We start from the raw sequence: 23,255 nt of genomic DNA, 5'->3' as shown, positions 1-23,255 counted from the left end.
GAACTTCACACGGACCTGTTGATGGTTTTCCGCACACGGGATACTTATGGCGTCCTATTCTCCAGAGTCTGCCTCTCCTATACCCTAAAGAGAGACAACTAACCTTATATACCGCCGGATAACTGGCTATAATGGTTAATACGGTGTCAGAAAGCGATCGTTCCCCCCGCTGCGGTCTTATTTCTTGTTATTTAAGAACGGTTGCATATGTGCGGCATTCTCTGCGATGCTTAAAGTGCAGTTATGAAAATCACTAAATCTATTTCCAGTAAATGCGAGATTCTAAATATTATGAACGAGAATAGAAAGAAAAAAAAACCACGTTGTTGCAGGAGATCTGTCCTCCAGCCGATTAACCATTTCGAACATTATAATTATGACATCATCGCAAAGGATTGTGCAGTCATCGGCCCCACGAGGAATATCATTTCATAGTTGAGCGTGGGCTACCTAAACTTTTTTTTCCCCCGCAAACAGTCTTGTTTATGCACAACTGCAATATAAAAACCATTTCAGTAGTATAAAAATTGGAGGATATTAGCACCATATCTTAACCCTTGCCTTTAAAATATGTGCGACCGCTGGAAGCCTCTTGCTGCTCGGGAGACATTTAAAAGGGGTTAATATATTTTTCCTAATTTCAACTCGTACAACAACCCCCCCCCCCAAAAAAACCAAAAACACAAAAAGATTTGGACCATGCATAAAATGCATTTTAGGCTTAAGAAATAATCAAGCCTAAAGATCAAGTTAGCATTAAAAGTGATTTTTATGATTGTTTTAGGATACTTAGCTGTGCCGTTTAATGCGTTAATTTTTTTTTTAGGAATGTTGAAAATTGTTTAATTTAATTTAGACTTTCCTGTGGTTTCTTCCAAATTAGATATCAGAGATGTTAATTTTTTTCTCTAACTAAATAAAAATAATATGGGAGAGTTTTCTGCTGGAACATACATCCCGGTTTATGGAGCAATCTCCGAGCGGGGATATAATAGTCATACGGTGCTTATAAAAACCCAACTGCTGCTTCTATTAGGAAAACATAACGCTTCCTGGGGCACGTTTGCGTTTCTTAAATAAAGGGGTCCTGATCTCAGGGGCAAGGCTGGCTAAGACTAGGGCGGCAGGTCCAAAAGCACCTGACTGCCGCATAACAGGGAGATCACCGATCTCACCGACCAGCCCATCGGCACTATGGAGGGCCGTGCCAAGTCGACACGCAGTCCTCCATAGTTTCCTTTCAAAGCGGAGCACCAGATATGATGTCATATGTCAACATGCAGTAGAAAAGCTTGCAGCACAAAGGGGGGGGCGGCAATACCCTGCGTTAGGCTTTGGCCAGTGCCAAAAAGTTAATATATCAGCCAGACTCTCCCATTACAAGTGCTTTTAAATGAGAAAAACGATTTTTGGTTGCTTCACAACTACACCCGGCCATGAGCCATTTATACTTAAAACCCATCAACCCGGACGCAAAAGGAAACGTACTACTAGAAACGTGGGGGTCTCCTTCATGGTCCCGCAGCTCCATGGACATCAATACGCCTATGGAGCGCCTTTAAATCACATGGCCAGAAAGAAAAAAATGCCAATATAAAAGTAAATAGTTAATAAAAAAAAAAAAGCCAACAAAAAATATTGGGCCAGAAACACAGATGCTTAACACGTTAAATCACAATAATTAATGTTGAAATATTTTCCTGATTTGTTTTTTTATGCAACAGCCGTACTAATTTCCGAGGCATTAACAGAAAAAAAAAATCTTTGACCACGGTTTTGAAGGTCGTCGGCCAATTGTAAAGAATTTAATAAAATCATTTTTTTTTTTTTTAAATCAATTTATCAGCCACAGGTTTTGTTAAAAAAATATATAAAATATATTCAAAAAACATTACAGCAGTATATACTTTACAGTCTGTTTCTTTTTTTTTTCTTCTTATACATGTATATACACAAAAAGTGAGCATTGGATCCTTTGTTTCATGGTGAAAGCCCTTTGTGCCTCGTTTGAGTTGCTAATTGATACTCGAGAATGGAACGTTACAGTGAAACAAGTGTGAAAGATGCACGCGTTATTTTTGTGCATGTGGCTTTTTTTCAGTTTTGACGTTAAGAGGTTATAAATACGTATTTAAAAAAAAATTTGCCTTACAGTGCATTCCATGCCATTAAAATAGGTGGTTGTCAGAGGAGAAGGTCTCGTACACCTGGAAAAAAGTTTTGGATGCTCCGTTCAGATTAGAAACGATTAAATCGGCATATCCCCGGCTGGGAGTCAGTCGACAGATTGCTCCACCGGTGTCGTTTGCCGCTTCGGCTCGTTGGCGGAGAAGAAGCGAACGTCTTGATCCGCGTCCAGTTGCATGGCCAGCACGGCCTTTTCCACGGATTCGAGATGCGGGTTGCCAAGGCTGGTGAAGTAGGCTGGAAAGAAGAAGACTTTATTTTGACCAAAATCTTGACTGAGGAAGGAACCCAGAGCAGAGACGGCCGATCTGTTGTATCGAAGCCACCGACAGGATAAAAGGTCAGCCATTGCTAACCCATGAACAGTTAACCGACCATCAGGATACCTTATTAACAATGTATTCTCTTAACTTATGTTACAAAGAGCATCTACAGGAATAAGAGGCATCAGGCGTGGCATAGGGTGAAAGTAAGAGACACACATGCTTTACCTTTCTCCAGCAGGGTCTGCTTTAGAGCCTTCGCAAGTAAAACTCTCACGTTGGGCACAGGGTCCGAGGCCAGGCTCAGCAGAGAGGGCAGCATGTGAGAGGCAAACTGATCGGCAGGGATACACTCCGCCTGCACCACGGCCTGCAACGCAACCAAACCGCGTATTAACCGTGTATTCTTTCTAATACACAATTAATCGCTATCACAATGGAAAATAAATCCAAACGAAGATCCCTTATTATTACGCTATCTTGTGAGTTAAAATTCTGGAAAATATTAGTAACGTGGGGTATACCTGGCAGATGAAAGCGAAGGCCTGGCGTCCGACCCACTTGGAGGAGTGCCGGAACCGGACGATCAGCTCGTTGATGAAATTAACGCCCAGCTGAGTCTCGCCGTTTGCATAGAGCTTCTGTAATATCGCCACAATCTGTGAAATAGATCTTCCTTACTCATAAAAGTCACAAAAGTTCATGATCATAAGTAACGTTTCAGTAACATGTATCTTATACTTTACAAAGACTAATTTCTTCTGGAAAAGGGTTGAATTATGAATATTCTTTCATTATTCCATAGTGCTGTACAATTGGTATTCATTGGTTATTGTGTTTGGTGCCTAAGCAGGCCTAGGCAAATGGTAGCTTAAACAAGGGTTAAATTGTGCCCGATTTAGATAAGCGACAGGCTGATACAGTGTCGGATGTACTTGCCTAGCATGACAGATGTCTCTAGCTAAAGTAATAGATATAATTTATATATATATATATATCTACATACAGGGATACATATGGAGATATGCAGATCGGTCGGCAAGGTTTATCTTCTATAGAATGGGTCGCTTACGAGGCAAGACTCACCAGCTTGAAAGAGATCCATCGGACCTCGGATACTTTATCTGAGCAGAGGGTGAGTGCCAGTATCCGCAAGTAGTCGTAGACATCTTTGGGGTTATACAGCTCTAGGATCAGAATGAGCTGCCTGAAATCACATGAGACGTTTAAACGCGTCAATGGCGCAGGCCAAAAAGCTACAGCGTATCCGTTCACAAAAAAGGCTACATTGTATTAGGAAGATGATTCAGTTCTTTACAATTTCCCAGATGCTTCTTAAATATGCAGCGACGTCGGCGTCACATAAACGGTTGAATCTAAGCGTGCTTATTAAGTCGGCTCGGTACTCACTCGGCCAGCTCGTAACGGAATCTCCAATTTCTGATGTTATCCGTAGTTAAGAACTCCTGCAGCTGATAGAGATATTCCCGCCTCGTGTCGGCATGAAGCAGCTGGAAACACAGAAGGAAACACAAAGATCAGCGATATCGCTGAAACAGAGAAGAATATGCTAGAAGAAAATAAGCAGCGGCCGGCTGCCGACCTTGAGAAAGTCGTATAGGTGTTTCAGGACGCCGATGCGCACTTCATCTAGATCCTTCAGGAAGCCGTTGAAAATGGGAACAAGATCTGCCGCCGTCAGCTTATCGCCGAGGATGACAGCCAGTTCGTGGATGGAGAATGCCAACGTCCGCCGCACCTTCCACTGGAAGCAAAGCCAGAATACATCGCACTTGTTATTTCCATTCCGATGTGTTATACAGTATGTCCTTGAAAGCCCAAAATATTTCTGACGCAAGTAAATGTGTGGCGTGTGTCCTGTATTTACACAAACCCAACTCATTTCCCCCATCAAATACAGCAAGAGACAAGTTTTAAAAATGGCGACCGACAAGACAGAAACATCAGAAACCTGAACGTCGGCCGCTAGGGTTTCATACGTGTCCTTCAGACAGTGCCAGTTCTGCCTGCCGAGCGTTAACGCCACTCCAGGAAGACTGTACGCGCAGTGCTTTGTTATTTCTGTATCTACAGTCTGCGCACGCACGGGGTCGGTCATCGACAAGTACTGGTCCAACAAGGGCTGCGGGACCACGTCCTGAGGAGGGCAAAAAAAATGCAAAGCTTTCACTGACGGCAACGTTTCTTAAGAGGTTCTTCAGGACGCGGAAAGAACCCGGCACTGACCTGTACTTTTGACTTTTCATCACCCGCGGACCTGTTACCGCTCTGCTCGTCTTCATGAGTTTCGGAGGGAAGGTCACGTCCACAAACCATGTCCTGGAAATCAGAGTGTTGCCGAAGGTCATGCATCTGGATCAGAGATACTTAGTCTGAGTAAGCGCTCAGAGCGTGAATTCAAAGTATTAATCTTATCAGCCCTCTGACATCGAAGGGTTTACCTCTGACATTTAGTCTAGACTGAATGTGTATACCTCTTCACTCCTCCCAATGCCATTAAAAAAAAAGCTATTTTCTATTGTATACTGAATTTTAGAATTTTCTCTTCAAATTAATCATTTTGACATATACGGCCCAGAGAATCCATGAATACCTCATTATCTCATATGAATGAAAAAAAACTCACTGTGTTTTGACAAGGGGCATCTGATTCTGACGCATCTGTATAGTTAGGGCACTCTGGACAGGGGTTATGCTGCAGCTGGGGCGGTCCGCTTTCCTGTTCGTTCTCCGTTTCATCCGGCGATATGGAGTCCAACTCAGCAGCTCTGAGCGCAGCAGACAGGACCTGGACCTGAGCTGTGATAAAAGACAAAGCTTTGAACTAGATGATGCCTTAGGGCTGACTCTATGCGGATCATGGAGGAGAAAGAGAAACAAAGCCTTATGACTGCATTAAATCACCCCCCAAATGACAACTTAATGATACAGTAAATGAAATGCATGAAGTACTATCTGCAGTACAGAAAGTCAGAGTTGTAACAAGGGCCGTCGGTGCCCCGGTCACGAAGGTTCGTCCTGTACCGATATCAAATCTGGAAGGGCAAGGGGGAGCAGGGGTATGGCTGTCAGGGGGCTCGTGCGTGCCTCTCACCTTGCAGCACCTACCTCTTTTGCCCCATGGAAGCCCGAAGTATTAGACTGGTCTTGTCTGATTTAACACTTTTGTATTCTGCATGTGCTATAATGGTTTGCTTGGATAATATTTACCTTGAACATCTGGGTCATCCAGGTGCCCCTGCAAGCTCTGGATCACCATTTCTATATCACTGCTGGCCATGCACGTGCTGCACACTGTGCTGGAGTTTGAGTCCCGCTCCCTGTCTGCATGAGATCCCTCTAGAGGAAGAAGCTCCAGCTCCTCGCTGATATCAGGCAAAGGACTTCTCCAGTACAGGAAAGAGTTAAACACGTCTGCTGGCCGGGGCTCGCCGTTCACGTGCAGTTTCTTGCCCGGGGTCACAGTCGCTCCCACCGAGAAGATATCCCGAGACAGACTATCTTGAGTGTCACCGACGCTCCTGGGCAGACTCGTCTCTGGCTTCTCATCACCGCTTGGATGTAAGAGATTTGCAACGCTCTGCGTTGTTGCGTCTTTATGGTTATCGGGGCTGAGAACAGAAAAATAAAGAGGTTCATTTTCTGTACTTGGACAAAAAAATTTATTGTTACCTTTTACAGAGAAAATCGCCGCCCCCTTTAAATACCATACCAATTATGCACTTTTTACCCAGGAACACAACAGAAATGGGTTTAAATTGTGATTTTCATGTTGCACTTTTTTTTTATTTTAGCAGATACAGGAGTACTTATAGCATTATTCAAGTGCAATTTGACACATAATATACACTGATACCCATTAATGACATTGTTGACTTGTGTTTACCTGGAAGAAAGTTGTGTAGCATCATCCAAAGGGGGTCTGATACTAAGGGTCCCGTCCTCTTTCACATACAGCCCGGCACTGGACGGGTTTGCAAAGGTTGAGATGAACGGACCCAGCGATTGAAAAGCCGTCTGTCGGACCTGCGATACAACGTCCAGCCGTAAGAATCACGTCGGTTTCAGAACATGCTGCTAAATAACTGCTCGTTGTTAAGTTTTTTTAATCAGGGACAATTAAACTTTGCAGACATCTCCCAAACGTATTAGTTCCCAGCTCTCGACTCGTAGAACTTCACACTCCCCCTTCTAAGGCTACCAGAACAAAATCAACCGCCAGCAAAGCGGAGGGAGAACTTAACGGGGAGGACCATATGCTATAAATTTAAGGAAGGGATGAGTGGATTTTATCCATTAATATAATTACACATTTATTAAGTAAAACAATGGATCAGAGAGAGTGCCATTTAGGCCGTCTCACCCAATATAACCGAGCCGGGTAAGGTTGGAGCGAACTGGTCAGATCAGTTTTTACACAATGACATACAGTTCTCTAGCTCTGTAGAATTTTATTTTTTAAAGCAAATACTCAAAAGCAGACTTTTAGAAGAGCGTAAAAGAGTTCCGCTCGACCGTAACGAGACTCGTCTCCTGGTAGTTCTTGAAAAACAAGAAATTCACGGAAAAGGGTCGCCTGCCTTCTTGTCTTAAGAAAGACACAGTCTTTATGCCAAAATATGTGAATATAAGAGCAGCGTAACAAAACGTCCAGAACGGCGACAGAAAATAAGTATGAGCCACCTGGCACCCCTGCTATCCATTAACAGATCCAATAATAGTCTCTTTCAGGGTGCGTGTAATGGTGTTGTCATCCCAAATGCATAACTTTACATTTGTTTACGCTGATCCAGCAATTGCATTATAGATCCGGCAGAAAACCGTAGCATGCACAGTCTGGGCTTTTTCCAAAGGTTAAATATAAAAACTCACCCATCGGCAAGGGTCGCTGATCAGGTTTATGAAGAGAGGGGACAGCTTTGTGCGTCTGACCTCGCTGGATGTCGTGTAAGATACGGACATGAAGCACTCGGCGCACACCTTGCGCATTCCCCACGCGCTGTCGGAGCACAGCTCCAGGAATTTGGGAATCTGCAGAACACAAAAGGGGTTTTAAGCGCCAGCTGCGGTGTCCAGAACCGTACCGCTTCTACGTATCTGAGAAATGTTATTGTATTCGTTCTACTTATCTTAGGTGCCCTTTCTAATTGGGACTGCATTTTATCCAAGTACCATTTTATCATCTGCACGGGACAATATGTCACCACACGGCCCTTTGGAAACCCTTTATTCTAGTTCCAGGTTGGATTCTGTCCTGTTTCTACCATGATTATGTTCGACCCTTGGATACTTCCTCCTACCCGTGCTCAAGTCTCCATTTTTACTGGCTTCATTGACCTTGCACTAAAACTACCCAATTTTACCAGTCCTTGGAAAGGCCAGTTTCTCCTTTCCTTCTCCGTCGTTGACCTTGGATCCCCTGAGCACTTTATTATTCGTCTCCTTGGGCCAGCACATGACTGGATTCAGCCAACCTCAGCATTTCTTTTTAAATACAGGTTTTTACAGCCCATTCAGCACATAAATCAACTCTTTTTTTTTCCCTTCCAGCGCTGGTTTCTTCCAGCCTGGATCGGTCTGTTTTTTTTTTCCTTACAACTCTGGATCAAAACCTCAGACTTTGAATAGCGTTACGTCAGGACCCGCAACCACCTGCTACACTCACCAAGAATTTCTCCGTAGCCTCCTGCCCGACCGCATTGCAAACGTCTCCAAAGTTTGCCGCGCAGACCTAAAGAGAGATCATTTGGGGTATAAAGAGTACAAAAAAAAAATGTAATTATTGAAATTGTAATTAATGTGGCACAATTACATTTCTTGTTCTTCTCCGAGCCGATACACAATAAAAGTTTTGTACACACGAGGGATTCATCCAGCCGCATTCAAATGTTTATTTACAGACAAACAAGCTTGAAGAACATCAGCACTCGGGGCTTTAGTCACTTGACTGCACATGAGAATGCGTTTTGTAAGGGCTGCCACATGAATCGCGTGAAATATTCATGTATAGGCGCTGGAGGCAGAGAATTTCACCTGACCTTAACTGTTCCGCCATAAAAAAAGTTACACATTGCCTCCTGCGATAATTAAGTGCGTGTTAACGTGTAACGATGCGACAGAGCAATTCCGGCCTTCGCAACAATCAGCGTGCGAGTATTTTTGGGCGCTCCCCGCGATAAATCAAAGATAATTCATCAAACCTTTCGAACTTGAAACAGCTTGGCATCGCTACACAGGTCGCAGAATCGCGGCAGCAACATCTGTTCGACGGTCTGCTTCCCGAGCATGGAAATCATTTTACAGATAATCTGGGGGAGGGGGAACAGAACGGCTGACTTTATAATATATATAATATATTACTAAGTACTTTAAACACAGCGTAAAAGCGGACCGGTTTAAGTAAGGAAGCACGGAATGGTTTCGCTTATGTCAGGTAGGATAAAATTAATAATTACCCCCCATACACACACGTTAAGGGAAGAAGGGGTGATTAACTGGTTCTTGTTTCAGTTTACATGTTACACGTGAGCTCGTGTGTTTTGGGAAATGGCTGCTCCCCAGGAGCCCTCGCCATTAGAGTCATTGAGGTCTTTTGGATCCCAAACCGTCCCCCGTGTGGCCACGCGGATTGCCTGCTTTGCAATGATTCTCAGTATTTATCAAGCACCCCCTGAAAGATCTTTGTGGATGGGACTAAACAAAACTATGAATAATTTAGACGTAAGATGACTTTGTATACGAGTCAGAAAAGTCATGCGCTGTGACCTAAATATATATATATATATAAAAAAACGATTTCTCCATTTATTGGTAAAATGCTAGTTGCGGCTCTTGAACACGTCAAACGGATCAACGTGTGCAAACACGCAGACGGGCGAATGGAATTCTTCTATCGCACTCACGTTGACAGCTTCCACTTTGTACTCGTCGTCATTTTCCGGAGAAGAGAGGTCGAGCAGAATGGGGCAAACCCTGTTTTCTAGATCGCTCTGGTCAATCAGGTCCTGCTCCAGCAGTATTAATAACGCCTCCTGGCTTACCTTCCGAACCTGCGTTTAAAAGACAAGCTGTTAGCCGCCGAAGAACTTGTGAATGGGGGTTCTCCATGGAAACGCCACTTTATTTTATCAGATAATACATTAAAGAGACATCACCATCAAGCCGTGTCATGCAATTTAAGACTAAAGTGACAAATAATTCCCTAAAAATAAATAACAGATTTCCTAGAATGATATATTTTTTCCCACCAGTTACAAAATCCTATCTGGACTGCTCGTCCATCTTTTTAATACCCAACCAACTGGACGGACTTCTGTGCAAAAAATCTGATTAAGCAGAGCCATAAAGCAGCTTTTTTTTTACCCAAATGAATGGAAAGCACCAGCGTCCCGTACCTGATTATTGGGGTCGGTGAGGTAGCGCACAAGAATCGGCATGAGGTATTCGGAAGACGCTCTCGGGAAGTGCGGGCGGCTCTCCTGCAGGAAGATGGCTATTTGGGGGACCTGTTCTATCAACTCAGTCCTAACGGTCGGCTCTGGAAAAAGAAAAGAAAAGCGAGACTTTAATGGAAACTCTCATAATGCACGTTTCTAACACGCAACTGTCTTGCAGTTAATAGAATTCAATCTTAAATTACGCAGCGTAAATTTATTATAATTATCGACAAACTTCGCGGTGGAGGATCGGGGTCGGAGTATATCCGTGGCTAAGCGGAGACACAGAACCGAGATGGAAAACATAGACGGTTTAAATCACCTGTATCCTCCGACAGACGCACGACTATCTCCATCACGGTCAGAAAATCTTCCTCGTTGCTGCTGAAGTCTCTGAGGACGTCCAGGAGCCCCCTGGCAATAATCTGCCTAAAAAAACAAAACAACAAAAGAGTATTAAAAACATAAAATATGACAAAATGCGCATATAACGGATTCATGAAATGATTATCGGAATACCGGTCAATACGAGCTTCGACCCCCCCCCCCCCGTGCTATCACAACGTACAAGTGAGCATTTGTTACCTTCAGATTGGGGAGAAAAAAAAACAAAAAAAAACCCAATTAAGCTATTTTTCCACTAAGAGGAAACAATTCTTTCTTGACTCCATCAGATTTCTCTTTGGATCAAGAAGCTCTAAAATATTAATCTTTATTCTATTATTTATGGCCCTGTAAAGCTGTTTCCCCGAGGATTTTAATTTTATTGTTTTAGTGGGAAAAATAAAAATAGCAATTTTCAGCTTTCAGGATAAAAGGCTTATTTAACGTTTGTGTTTGTACATATTTTTTTGAGTTAGGAATGAATAAAACGACCAATCTTATCAGATTGGTTCGCTCCGCAGGGTAATAACAGCGGCTTTTAAGTATCAGCCGATATATAGCTGCTTCGTCGCAGGGATCGCGGACGCTCCTCGGAGTATTGGGGGCTTTAGCTCCGCCCACCCTTTTACCTGTTAAATATATTATCGCTAAACGCATATTTTTCCAGTCGTGCCAACGGCGTAAGATTGTCCTGTCCAGGGATGTCCAGGAAGGCGGTTATCCTCATGCTTTCGCAGTCCGGTCCATAATCTTCAAACCCGACTTGGGTGGGGGGAGAAAAAAAAAAAAAGTAAACAGACTATATAGTACAACGTATCACAACGTGTAAGAGGTATGAGACTCACGTGTCATGTTACAAATAAACATACGACACGGTGTCAGCTCCGCTAAAACTTCACACCTGTCACGGCGGAGGGTTAGGTTACAAAATAAGAAGTGAGCGGAGGATGAGGGGTCGATGGTTTCCACTCCGTTATCTGATAAGAGGTTTGGAGTTCTCTCCCTGAGATAAAATCCTTCCTAATACACAGGACAGTGAGAGCGCCTTTAATCCTTCCCCGCGTCGGCAACATGCTGCGAGCGAGTCCGCCGCTCAGCCGCCGAGTGCCGGCGGACGGGTGGGGGGGGGATATTGGGATTCCAAAAGGGAGAAGAGCTTTCCTTTCATTATTCCGAGACCGGGATAAAAAAAATAAAGAAAAAAAAGCAATAAAAATATACGGCAGGTGCTCTTTCCCCATATCATCTGTTCTGTGACCTCATCATCTAATGTATGACACAGAAAGCACCAAACCCAGTAACAGAGGCCATGTATCGACCAGGAAACAGTCTAATTTTGTGGTTTCTATTAAAAAAAAAAAAAAAAAAAAAGCTACGGTTTTTTTTTTAGGTAAAAACACGGATTGTAGACAAAGATTTCCATAAAAGAAAAGAAGTCATGCCAACGGCGTTAAATTGTCTCTTTTTTATCATTATTTTTTTTATTATTTTGTATCAGCCCCGTAGACGTCTCTGGACTCATCGAACTCCTTCGGGGGGCAACGGGCTGACGGTTTATAGTGCGCTTCATGAACGCACCAAGCGCTAATTCATCGGGGGGTCATTCTCTGACAGTATAGAGGAAGAATCCCCCCAAAGATGCCCCCCCAACCCATATTCCTTCTGTGCAAAAGATATGATACAACGGAACAAAATAAAAGGGGTCATCACCGGAGCAGGCAGCCAAACTGACCTCCGGAAACGCGATACTTACAGTCATCCAGATCGTCCTGAAGATCCACAAAGTATAGAGGGATCCCTGCGGAGAGATAAAGCCGGAAATGAACGCTTAGTCAGCCAACCATAAACAGAAATACCGTATATCACGCAGAATGACACGGAAACGACACGGCAACCGCGGCCTTGAACCGAATAATTAAGCATGTAATTCCATACGCCTCTCGACCTATGGATTTCAGACATGTTTTTTGTCACCGGGGACGCGCTCCATTAAAACGTATATATCGAGAGTCAGGGGGCTTTTAATGCGTAAGAATCAGTATGGAGTCTGACGTCACGCGTGACGAGGGAAACACGCTGTGATTTATACCGGAATGTTTGGTGAAGCACAGGGGCCACGCGGTGCAAAGGAGAGACCCTGACCCGGGGTCCTCGGGGCAGCTGGGGTCCGGAACTGGGTCATAAATATACTTTATTCTTCAACACATCGTACAGCATATAACGCGATATGATAATAGATTGTAAGCTCTCATGATCAGGGCCCTCTTTCTCTACCAGTATATCTACTAGTGTAACCCCAAACGGCCCTGCACCAGAGTGCCGCCCCATGCCAGGGACACCTATACACCTAATGCCGCCCCATACACCTAATGCCACCCCATACCAGGGGCACCTATACACCTAATGCCACCCCATACACCTAATGCCAAGCCATTTCAGGGGCACCTATACACCTAATGCCAATCCATACCAGGGGCACCTATGCACCCAATGCCCCCCCATGCCAGCGGCACCTATACACCTAATGCCACCCCATGCCAGGGGCACCAATACACCTGTCACCCGATACCAGGGGCACCTATACACCTAATGTCACCCCATGCCAGGGGCACCTATACACCTAATGTCGCTCCATACACCTAACGCCACCCCATGCCGGGGGAACCCATACACCCAATGTCACCCCATGCCAGGGGTACCTATACGTCTCATGCCCCCCATACCAGGGGCACCAATACACCTAATGTCACCTATACACCTAAAGCCGCCCCATGTCCGAGGCCCCCCACACTGCACATCGCGGACCCCATACACCTCATGTCACCTCGTGTCAGGGGCCCCACAGTATCACCCTCTGCCTGAGGAGCACAGAAAACCCTTGTTAAAGGGCCCTGAGCTCCCTCACAGCTCTCCCCAAGTCAGGGGCCCCTAGCATATAACGATGGGTCCCATTAATGAACACCCAACGGGGTATTTCTCTCAAAAAAAACCAGCGGCGTGCAGAGCGAAGTGCCCCGGCGCCCCCTGCACTGGGCTCCGCGCCCATGCAGCCCGTCTGCCTGTCCTGTTCGGGCCGGGATCCATCCCCTGATACTCACCGGCCATCTTGAGGGCTGAGCCGGGAGGAGAGTGCGCGCCTCCGCCTTTCCAAGCGAGCTCTCGCTGCGCGCTCCCGGCGGGAGGAGGAGGGAACTGCGGTCAGCGCGAGGCAAGTGCACGCTGCGCGTGCCCTGTGAGTCCGCGTGCACATATATATATATAAATATATATGCAGCTATATGTACCGTGTACCAAAACCAGATACAAATTACATTATATACGTCATTTTTTATTATATAATATATATTTACATTTACAGTTTATAATAATATATATGTATATACTGTGTAATAATATATATCAATGCTGTATAATAATATATATATCAATGCTGTGTGTAATAATATATATATTTCCTGAGTGTATTATTATATATTTATATATGTATATCTATCTATCTATCTATCTATCTATCTATCTATCTATATATATATATATATATATATATATATATATATATATAGATAGATACATAGATAGATACATAGATAGATACATAGATAGATAGATATATATATGTATATATGTATATATACCGGTATGCTGTATTATTATATATTTATATATATTGTGTGTAATAATATATATAAATGCTGTGTGTAATAATATATATTTCCTGAGTGTACTATTATATATTTATTGTGTGTAGTAATATTAGGACAATGTATAAGACTGGGTGCATGTAGGGAAGGGATGGCAGAGGGTCCATCACCCAGGCCGGCGAGGTGAGGGCACTCAGGGCAGCCAGGCCGGGGAGGAGGGAGCAGCCGAGCCAACCCGGTGAGGAGGAGGGGGAAGCTGCTGCCACTAGGCCCGGGGAGGGGAGCGGGCGCAGGCGGGAGGAGTGGCCGGGGACAGGGAGGCGGGCTCGGCTGGATCTGAACTGGGAGGCCGAGGTGCCGCAGGCCGGAGCGCATCCTCTGACCTGTAACCGGAGGCCGCCATGGCTCTGAGGGAGCTGAAAGTCTGTCTGCTGGGGGTAAGGCCGGGGAGAGGGGACTTATTGGTCATATTGTACCTTATATATATATATATATAATAACCACAGCCTGAGCCATTCACACAGCTGGGAAAACTGTACCTTATACCGGCTACACACATATATATATATATATATATATATATATATTTTATTTTATTTATATATATAGGATACTATACCTAATATATATATAAAGATATATAATAAACATACAGGCTGTATCATCTATATTGAGATATAATAAGCATGCAGCCCTGTATAGATGGGAAGCGATACCTGGTATACATAATAAACACACAGCCGTATGAATCATATACCTGTACAATCTCTATAAACACGCCGCCCGCTCACACACGTGTTTTGCATGTATGTTATGTAATAATGTCAATTGCCCTTAATTCCTGTTGCCATAACGGGGTGTTGCGTGTGTATAACGCAGCCAGGTTCTGTATGTACGTGTCTGTGTACAGATTACACGTCTGCTCTGTCCCCGTGCTACCAAACAGGTGACTGATGGAACATGTTTGCAGTTAGATCGCAAAGAACATGAGTGACGTGGATTCCGTGACATCTGAAGGGGGGACCTCTGAGGTCTTGAAGCTCACCCCTCCAGCCATTAAATATTTGTTTTATGCGAGGAGCGTGAAATATACTTTATATATTACTATATACGTTTTTTTTCCACAATTCCATGCTTTCTTATGTATAATTAAAATAATTTTTTAAATGCTGATATTTATTTCTTTTTTTTTTGTAGGACACGGGGGTCGGAAAGTCAAGCATTGTATGGAGGTTCGTGGAGGATAGTTTTGACCCCAATATCAATCCGACAATTGGGTAAGAAAGCCCTGAAAAATGCGTGGAGGCCTCAAATATATAGAGTATTTCTTTACATTAACATAAATCCCAGTGCCTCAAATTCCTATTATTACTTATTATTATTATTGTTTTTGTTATTTATTAGTAATAAGGAAAATAACAACGAAATATCGTGTATTATTATTATTAACAATACATATTAATACCAATAAGTAAAATAACAAATATTAATTTTACTATTATAATACTATTAATATTTTTATTTTTTTTAATTTAAATTTTTATTCACCAGTTATGTCCTCATGTAGTCATATTTTTATTTAATTTCTATGTAACGGTAATAGTACCATTTTTTTAAAACCGAACTCTGGGTTATCTGAAGAAGCCTCTTCGGTCTCTTGTTTGTGTTACAGGGCTTCCTTCATGACCAAAACTGTTCAGTATCAGAACGAGCTGCATAAGTTTCTGATCTGGGATACCGCTGGCCAAGAGCGCGTAAGTATTAATCACACGCAGGACTGAATGGAGGTGTTGTCTGCCAATCAGAGAGCAAAATAACCTTACCAACCATCCAATCAAAGTGGGGTAATGAGAGCAGAGGATATCATCCCCTGTCACCCTGCTACTGCTCCCCTATACGTAGGAAGTAACGCAGACCTCTCCTCTTGCTGTTCTCCATGTTTTGGTTACGTGTTGCAAAACGCCGTTAGTGACATCATACATCGCATCACCAAGATACGCATTGTTTACCAACACAAAGCATATTGTTTTTGGCTGCTGCCTGCTGCCCTCAGGTGGTGAGGAGGCAGTACTACACACAATAGGCTAAAACCCAATCAGTTCAGCTGCTACTTTTGGTTCATATATAAATATATATATATTACGCTACTTTCAAAGGTTTGGGGTCACTTAGAAATGTCCTTGTTTTTCAAAGAAAAGGAAATTTTGTCCGTTAAAATAACATGAAATGGATCAGAAATTCAGCGCAGACGGGGTTAATGTTGTAAATGACTATTGTAGCTGATTTTTAATGGAATCTCTTCATAGACGCACAGAGGCCCTTTATCACTCCCATCACTCCTGTGTTCCACTGGCCCTTTATCACTCCCATCACTCTTGTGTCCCAATGGCACGTTGTGTTCGCCGATCCAAGTTCAAGTTTAAAAGTCTAATCCGTTCCATTATCATGATCCTAAACATGAATGAACAGACCTCTTTTTATACCAAATCCCTCTCTCGTCATCCATCCCGTTCCTCCGCCTCCATCCTAACCCTTTCCAGGCACCTTCTAGGTCCCTTTCCTCCATCTTTTCTCTGATCACGCCTTCTTTCTGTCCCATTCTTCACCTTTTTTTCATGTCTCCCCCTAATGCAAACACCAGGGTGGCCCTGCAGAGGTCAGCGTGTGTCCGTATCTTTCTATATGTATCCAGATATTCATGCTAATCTTTTATCGGCCCTTTTTTGGTTTTCTTCAAGTTCCGAGCTCTGGCGCCAATGTACTACCGGGGGTCTACGGCCGCCATCATCGTTTATGACATCACAAAAGAGGTATGGCTTTCTTTAGAAACCTCTAAACCGGTTCAGGGTTCTAGAATCGTTTATCAAAGTATTTCTGAACCTTCTAGGAGCTCAGAGATCTGGAGATATTAATCATGCAGGACACGGGGTTTGTCCGGATCGTTAATCTTTTTCTTCTCTCTGGTGTCCCAGGAAACATTTACAACCTTGAAGAACTGGGTGAAGGAGCTGCGTCAGCACGGACCACCCAACATCGTTGTTGCGATAGCAGGAAACAAGTGTGATCTAAATGATGTCAGGTAGTTTTTGTACTGCAGATACATAAATATACATTATAACCAAGTGCTGTAATGGGAGTTTATCTTCTAACAGTATAAGGGGAACTCCAACACTTACAAATATATAATATGATTATCCTTCGGGATGTCCCGCAGAATCAGGCTTTGCTCACTTTTCTGAGAAACAAGCATTCCCTGTTATATAACAATAAATGGACTTTTCTATATACACTACCATCCAAAAGTTTGGTGTCACTGAGCTGTTTTCATGGAAAACAAGGACATTTCTGTCTGTAACATAATTACAAAAGGGTTTCTAACCATCAATCAACCTTTCAAACTTAAACTTGGATCAGCAAACACAATGTGCATTGGAACACAGGACTGATGGGAGTGATAAAGGGCCATTGGAACACAGGAGTGATGGGAGTGATAAAGGCTCATTGGAACACAGGAGTGATGGGAGTGATAAAGGGCCATTGGAACACAGGAGTGATGGGAGTGATAAAGGGCCGTTGGAACACAGGAGTGATGGGAGTGATAAAGGGCCTCTGTACGCCTATGAAGAGATTCCATTAAAGATCGGCTGTTTCCAGCTACAATAGTCATTTACAGCATTAACCCCGTCTGCGCTGGATTTCTGATCCATTTCATGTTAATTTAATAATAAAATTTCTTTCAAAAACAAGGAGATTGCTAAGTGACCCCAAACTTTTGAAGTGGTAGTGTACATGTGATAGTGACAGGTAAGGTGATGTTCAAAATGAGCCACCAATCTTCACAAAGATGTAATGGGCCGCCGGTTGGAGAAGCAAAACGTTTCCAGCGTCCTCCCAGCTGGAAAGCTTTATTTGTGACCCCGAGTCACCTTTTGAGTTTTAAAGAAGATATTTCAACCATGAGCCGCTAGCAAGAAAAACACCACTTTGGTTGGTTAACGCGTGACAAAATCGGTCAAAAAGAGCTCAGATGACATGAACTTGCATAATCTCTCTTTTTTTTTAGGGAAGTGCTGGAAAAAGATGCTAAAGATTATGCTGACTCAATAAATGCAGTTTTTGTGGAAACAAGTGCCAAGAATGCGATAAATATCAACGAGCTCTTTATCGAAATTAGTAAGTATCTGTGTTCTGCGTGAGCTCATTGCCACCCCCCAGACTATTTGTTTTTAGCTCATTTCAGAGCCCTGTATTCATATAAGAGTGACAGGGGTGCCAAACCGTCTAAAATAAAATAGAGCCTCATCCCCTAATTGAATGAAGACACCTTCCGTATCTTCTTGCAAAGTAGTCTTCATTCCACCTCCATTCACGTCAAGCAGCCAGCAATTTTTTTTTTTTCATGATAGAAATGTTTTAAGGACATCATTCAAAGACCAGAGACCGCAGTCTAAAAGTAGAGACTCGGAGGCTTTGATTTGAACCCTTCCCTTAGAGAGTGGTGGATAAGTGAAGCAGACTTCCTGCAGAAGTGGAAGAGTTTCATACAACAAAGCGATTCTGCATATTTTTTTTTTTTTTTTTCTCCCACTATTTGTTTGAAAAATGAAAAACCGATAACTTAATATTGAAAACTATAGCAGAAATCACTTACTAATTGGGGTGAAATTATTAATTTTAGGTGAATGCAGTATAAGGACAAGGATAACTTATTATTATTTATATATGTATATTTTTTTTTTGTATAATTTAGCACTTTTGGTAAATCTTAATAAATTAAACTAGGGGTTATAAAATTCTTAAGTATAGTTTAAATAATATACATGGATACGTCATAAGATGAGTTACGACAGAATACATATAAATCACTTGCTGTGGTGTAGTATTTTCCTTGGGTTAAACGTCACACAAAGGAAAAGCTAGCTTAATATGAATATAATATACTTCCGAACACACGAATAACACAAAAATGGTGAAAAAGAAATTGTAGTGTAATATTATATATATCATTTTTATTTTTTTTCTCCCACTACTTGTTTGAGCAATTCTGCCTACTCGAATTACTTGACCAGGTGGAACTGCACCTTTAATTCTCGGTTTTCTGCCTCCGCACAGGTAAAAGGATACCCTCGGCCAACGCCAGTGCCACGTCCGGAAAGGGCTTCAAGCTTCGAAGGCAGTCGTCGGAGGCTGAGAACAGATGCTGCTGAGCGTCCGGACACGTGCTTGTTTACAGAACGCGGTAGGCGCGCCGACGTTCTCTTTCCACGCCGGCCTCCATTGCGACCGCCGCCACTATGCACGCCGGGTTCTCGCACAGCCACCGGGGCTTTATCTACTTTAAGCAGCGCTCGGCATTTTGCCTTCTCTGAAAAGGGAACCCATTCTCTTTGCTCGTGTAAATACCGTCCACCTGATTATCCAAACTTTTTTTTTTCTTGTTAGACTTAAAGTTTTTCCTTTAAACTTGAAAAATAAGACTTGTTCCGTTGAACTAATTAGCAGTGAAGGTTCGGTGTTTTCATAGCCCCGCGCTAGTGGGACCTTAGAAATTGTTCTAGCTTTCACGTTGTTATTTTGATGACGCTGAACGGTAAGGAATTATGGAACTAAATCGGACCTTTTATAGCAATAAAACTCTTGGTTTACCCGACTAATTCACACGTATTGGAAATATTGTAGCAAGAAATGATGCTGCGGAGACGGCCAATAAAACAAAATTACTAGTGTTCGGTAGCCAACATAAACACACGTGCATTAAAATGAGTGCAACAACGTTCAAAGGTTTGGGGTCACTTAGACCCCTTTTGAAAGAAAAGGAAATTTTGTTTGTTAAAATAACATGAAATGGATCAGAAATCCAGCACAGGCGGGGTTAATGTTGCAAATGACTATTGTAGCGGGACACGGGTGATTTTTAATGGAATCTCTTCATAGGCGTACAGAGGCCCTTAATCACTCCCATCACTCCTGTGTTCCAATGGCCCTTTATCACTCCCATCACTCCTGTGTTCCAATGGCCCTTTATCACTCCCATCACTCCTGTGTTCCAATGGCCCTTTATCACTCCCATCACTCCCGTGTTTCAATGGCCCTTTATCACTTCCATCACTCCTGTGTTTCAATGGCCCTTTATCACTCCCATCACTCCTGTGTTCCAATGGCACGTTGTGTTCGTTGATCCAAGTTTTAAGTTTAAAAGGATCATTGATGGTTAGAAAACCCTTTTGTAATTACGTTACAGACAGAAATTTCCTTGTTTCCATGACAACATCTAAGTGACCCCAAACGTTTGAACAGTAGTGTATGAACACGTATCCTTCCCCATCACACACTCATTTGAGTTGTGGCAGGTGAGCTGACGTTCGTCGGTGGACGCATGGTACTAAATTCCTATTATTTAATATCCCCATTTTAATTTTTTGGGCTTGAATACTGATAATTTTTGTTTATCTTTCTTGGTTAAAATTAGCCGATTTCTGTGTACGCGTGGTGTAAATTACTAAAAATAATTCCATGTTCCATTTGCTGAAAGAAAGAAAATACGTTAAAAACGCGACTCAAATATCCTTGAGAAAAATACGTGTATTTTTTTTTTTGCAGTAGAAAAAGGTGAAATACAAAATTTTTCTCGTTTAGGAAATATTTCGTAGCGGGGTCTTTTAGGGGGGGGATTCTATTTTCTAATTCACTTTTTGGAACCCTGCAGCTCGGAATACACGTCAGAAAGATCAGCTTCCGGTGTGAAATGCGTTGGCGTCGACACAAACAGGAAGTTGCGTTTTATTGTTTCCCGGTTTAAAAAAAACTAAAATTAAAAATTTTGAACTATAAAAATAGAAATTCTTACCAATCCTTCCATTCTTTGGAAGGATTGACTGCGGAACTGATGTAATGTGCCATAAAATGTCCTTGTAAGGATATACTGGTCCAGAAGGGGAGGAGGGCCCTGGTCTTGAGAGCTTACAATCTATTAGGAGATAGAAGCAAATATTTCGGGGTGGTGAAGAATAACATTCTGCTTTTTCTCTGATTTCAGGAACAGAGATACCGTGACGGCTCAGTAGTATTTTTATATATTTTTTCAGTTGGTTAAACGGCGTGACTGACCTCCGGACACTCTGATACAATAGTAAAAACAACAACTTTCCTTTTTTGCCTCTTTTTGCCTTTTTTTGCCTCCAGAATCACCTCTGCGACGATTAGCCGATCCTGTATTTAAAAGTGAACATTGGAATAATTTTGAGCCGCTACACGCCAGCTGCTCCTTGGGAACCCCCAGATAAACGGCTTAACGTGATGGGATTCTGACGCTTTATTGGTTATCACGCGTGACATAGAGAAACCTGCAAAACCCGCCGTTCCACGTAGACAATCCCCAGATTAAATGTCACTTCTTGCAGTTTTTTTACTTTCTTTCTAGATTTGTTGGGTCACCTTGCAGCTTACAATAAAAAGGGTGCCGGGTATCCTAATGACTGCAAGGGATAACACTAAGCCTGCTTTAGCACAGGTAGAATATTGACGTATTTCATTCCTGTGCTACGTTATCTTTTCAGTAATGCTGATTATTCCCCAGGCTGGCTATAGAAGGTATATTTTTGCTCTAAATAGTGAACGGGACGGAATAAATCTAGTAAAAATACCACTTATTGCACGTTTTTGGGAGGGGGGTTATATCTAACACGGACCCGGAAAATGAAGCGATCCGGCTTTAGAAATATTAGATGCTTTTTTTGTTAATGTATTTGTTAGATTTTTTTTTCCATGTTTTTAAACAGATCGATTCCATCCTGTATTTTCACGGCCTTAATGCAGGGCACCGATAGGCTGCCTGAACATGAAGAGAAGGCATTGGTTGATGCCATAGCAGCGGAAAACAACGCTTCAAAGGTTTTCTTTTATTTTTGTTGTGTTTGAGACGGGCGAAGAAAGGAACATTTTTAAAAAATGTCCCTTTTTTTATGGCAAACTTGTGCGCTCACAAAACGGTGTCAGAAAGCACTTTAACCCTTTAGAAATTAGACGGCACATTGGACTTTAACCCTTTGTTTGCTAAATAATCCCCGCCGCGGAGTCTTCATCTGTCGTTATTGTTGTTGCAGAATCAGCGACCTATAAAGGGAATTTGCGTTTTAAATGTTTTACTTTTTACTATTGTTTTGAATTTTTTAATGAAAACCGAGCTGTTTTGCTTCAGACTGTTCGCCCGTTAATATTTATCGAATAAACGCAAATATAGCCAATCGTTCGCACGACCAGCTGGTTAAAAACGGATATTTGTAATTACATTTCTAAGCTTGGAAACGTCATTTTGTATGTCAGACGCGGGCTGGTCCCGGCTGAACGTAGTCATGTGATTTATATGTTAATATTAAAAAAAACCAACTATTTTAATTTGTGTATTTAGCATTTATCGCGATTTGAATAAACTTTACTTCCTGTACCCCTCATACCGTCCATTGCCATGGAAATAGTCACTAAAACTTTATATTTTACTGCGTTTTAATAAAAATATTTTATTTGCGACATGTATCATTTTTTTTGGACTCAATTTACATGGGTAATCAATATATATATACATTAAAAAAAAAAAGACAAAACAAACAAAAACAAAGCATTTAATTGTCTATACTGCGCACACAATGTGATTCCAAATGCCCCTCCCATTACCCCGCCCCATGCTCCTCCCACTGCCTCGCACTATACTGACAAGTGGGCCACCAGGCCAAAATCCACAGAAAGGGGGCCATCTTTCTAAATGGGCAGACCCTCTAAAAGCCTATTGTGAAGATTCTATGAAGTTACTCAACAAAAGTGTTGCCCAAGTGGCTCTAATACCGGTCGCCATGGAAACATTGCCATGTCGTTATACAAAGATACACTTTGTTGAGTCACCTGCATTCAAGCAGCCATAACATACTGGTAGCAAAAACACCAAATGGGAGTCTTATATGTGATCACGGCAGGGTAGACTAGGAAGGAGTCGGCCCCAGACTGTCTGACCCTGAGAATCTGCCCCTGAGATTGGGGCAAAAACCCTGAGACTCAGAGTTGAACAGTGAGAGTTCCCTCTGGGTCCCAAAGCCCGCAAGGTCTTGGGCAATGGTATTGGGCCAGTAGAGTCCAGTACCGTGAAGCAGGCCCACTCGGGCCAATTAGGGGGTCCTAAGAGGCCAGACCCCCTTTCTGGCTCTGGCCCCATACGCCTGTACTGGTTGCCCTCCCCCCTCCTGGCGGCTGCCCAGGGTTTTATTTTCCAATGAGTTTCCCCAATACAGTCCATTAGACTTTGCTATCGGAATGAGCCGATTCCGTGCTTTTGG

General features: G+C 42.7%; 2 protein-coding genes across 3 annotated transcripts; one reads left to right on the top strand and one right to left on the bottom strand.

The window, feature by feature from the left end:
- Positions 1-1,774: 1,774 nt before the first annotated feature.
- On the bottom strand, positions 1,775-13,448 carry LOC128471369 (serine/threonine-protein phosphatase 4 regulatory subunit 1-like). Its single transcript, XM_053453304.1, has 20 exons — positions 13,390-13,448; positions 12,045-12,089; positions 10,921-11,053; positions 10,230-10,336; positions 9,866-10,008; positions 9,374-9,520; positions 8,672-8,779; positions 8,137-8,202; positions 7,344-7,502; positions 6,358-6,497; positions 5,682-6,082; positions 5,098-5,270; positions 4,698-4,790; positions 4,423-4,608; positions 4,054-4,215; positions 3,861-3,961; positions 3,537-3,657; positions 2,975-3,109; positions 2,679-2,820; positions 1,775-2,424 (listed from the first exon to the last, which is right to left on the bottom strand). Exons 1-20 carry the CDS (start codon positions 13,394-13,396, stop codon positions 2,276-2,278), a joined length of 2,718 nt encoding a protein of 905 aa, XP_053309279.1. The 5' UTR covers positions 13,397-13,448; the 3' UTR covers positions 1,775-2,275.
- Positions 13,449-14,241: 793 nt separating this feature from the next.
- Positions 14,242-22,456, top strand: RAB22A (RAB22A, member RAS oncogene family). 2 transcript variants are annotated; one of them, XM_053453311.1, is made up of 8 exons: positions 14,242-14,369; positions 15,130-15,209; positions 15,605-15,686; positions 16,671-16,742; positions 16,905-17,011; positions 17,996-18,105; positions 19,045-19,171; positions 21,711-22,456. In XM_053453311.1, the coding sequence occupies exons 1-7, from the start codon at positions 14,334-14,336 to the stop codon at positions 19,137-19,139; spliced, it is 582 nt and encodes a 193-aa protein (XP_053309286.1). In that variant the 5' UTR covers positions 14,242-14,333; the 3' UTR covers positions 19,140-19,171; positions 21,711-22,456. The 2 variants fall into 2 exon arrangements, with proteins under 2 accessions (XP_053309286.1, XP_053309285.1); XM_053453310.1 differs by having other exon boundaries at positions 20,969-22,456.
- Positions 22,457-23,255: the final 799 nt, after the last annotated feature.

Source organism: Spea bombifrons, chromosome 13 (genome assembly GCF_027358695.1).
Source record: "Spea bombifrons isolate aSpeBom1 chromosome 13, aSpeBom1.2.pri, whole genome shotgun sequence".
Lineage (NCBI taxonomy): Eukaryota > Metazoa > Chordata > Amphibia > Anura > Pelobatidae > Spea > Spea bombifrons.
This window is presented reverse-complemented; position numbering and strand designations above follow the sequence as displayed.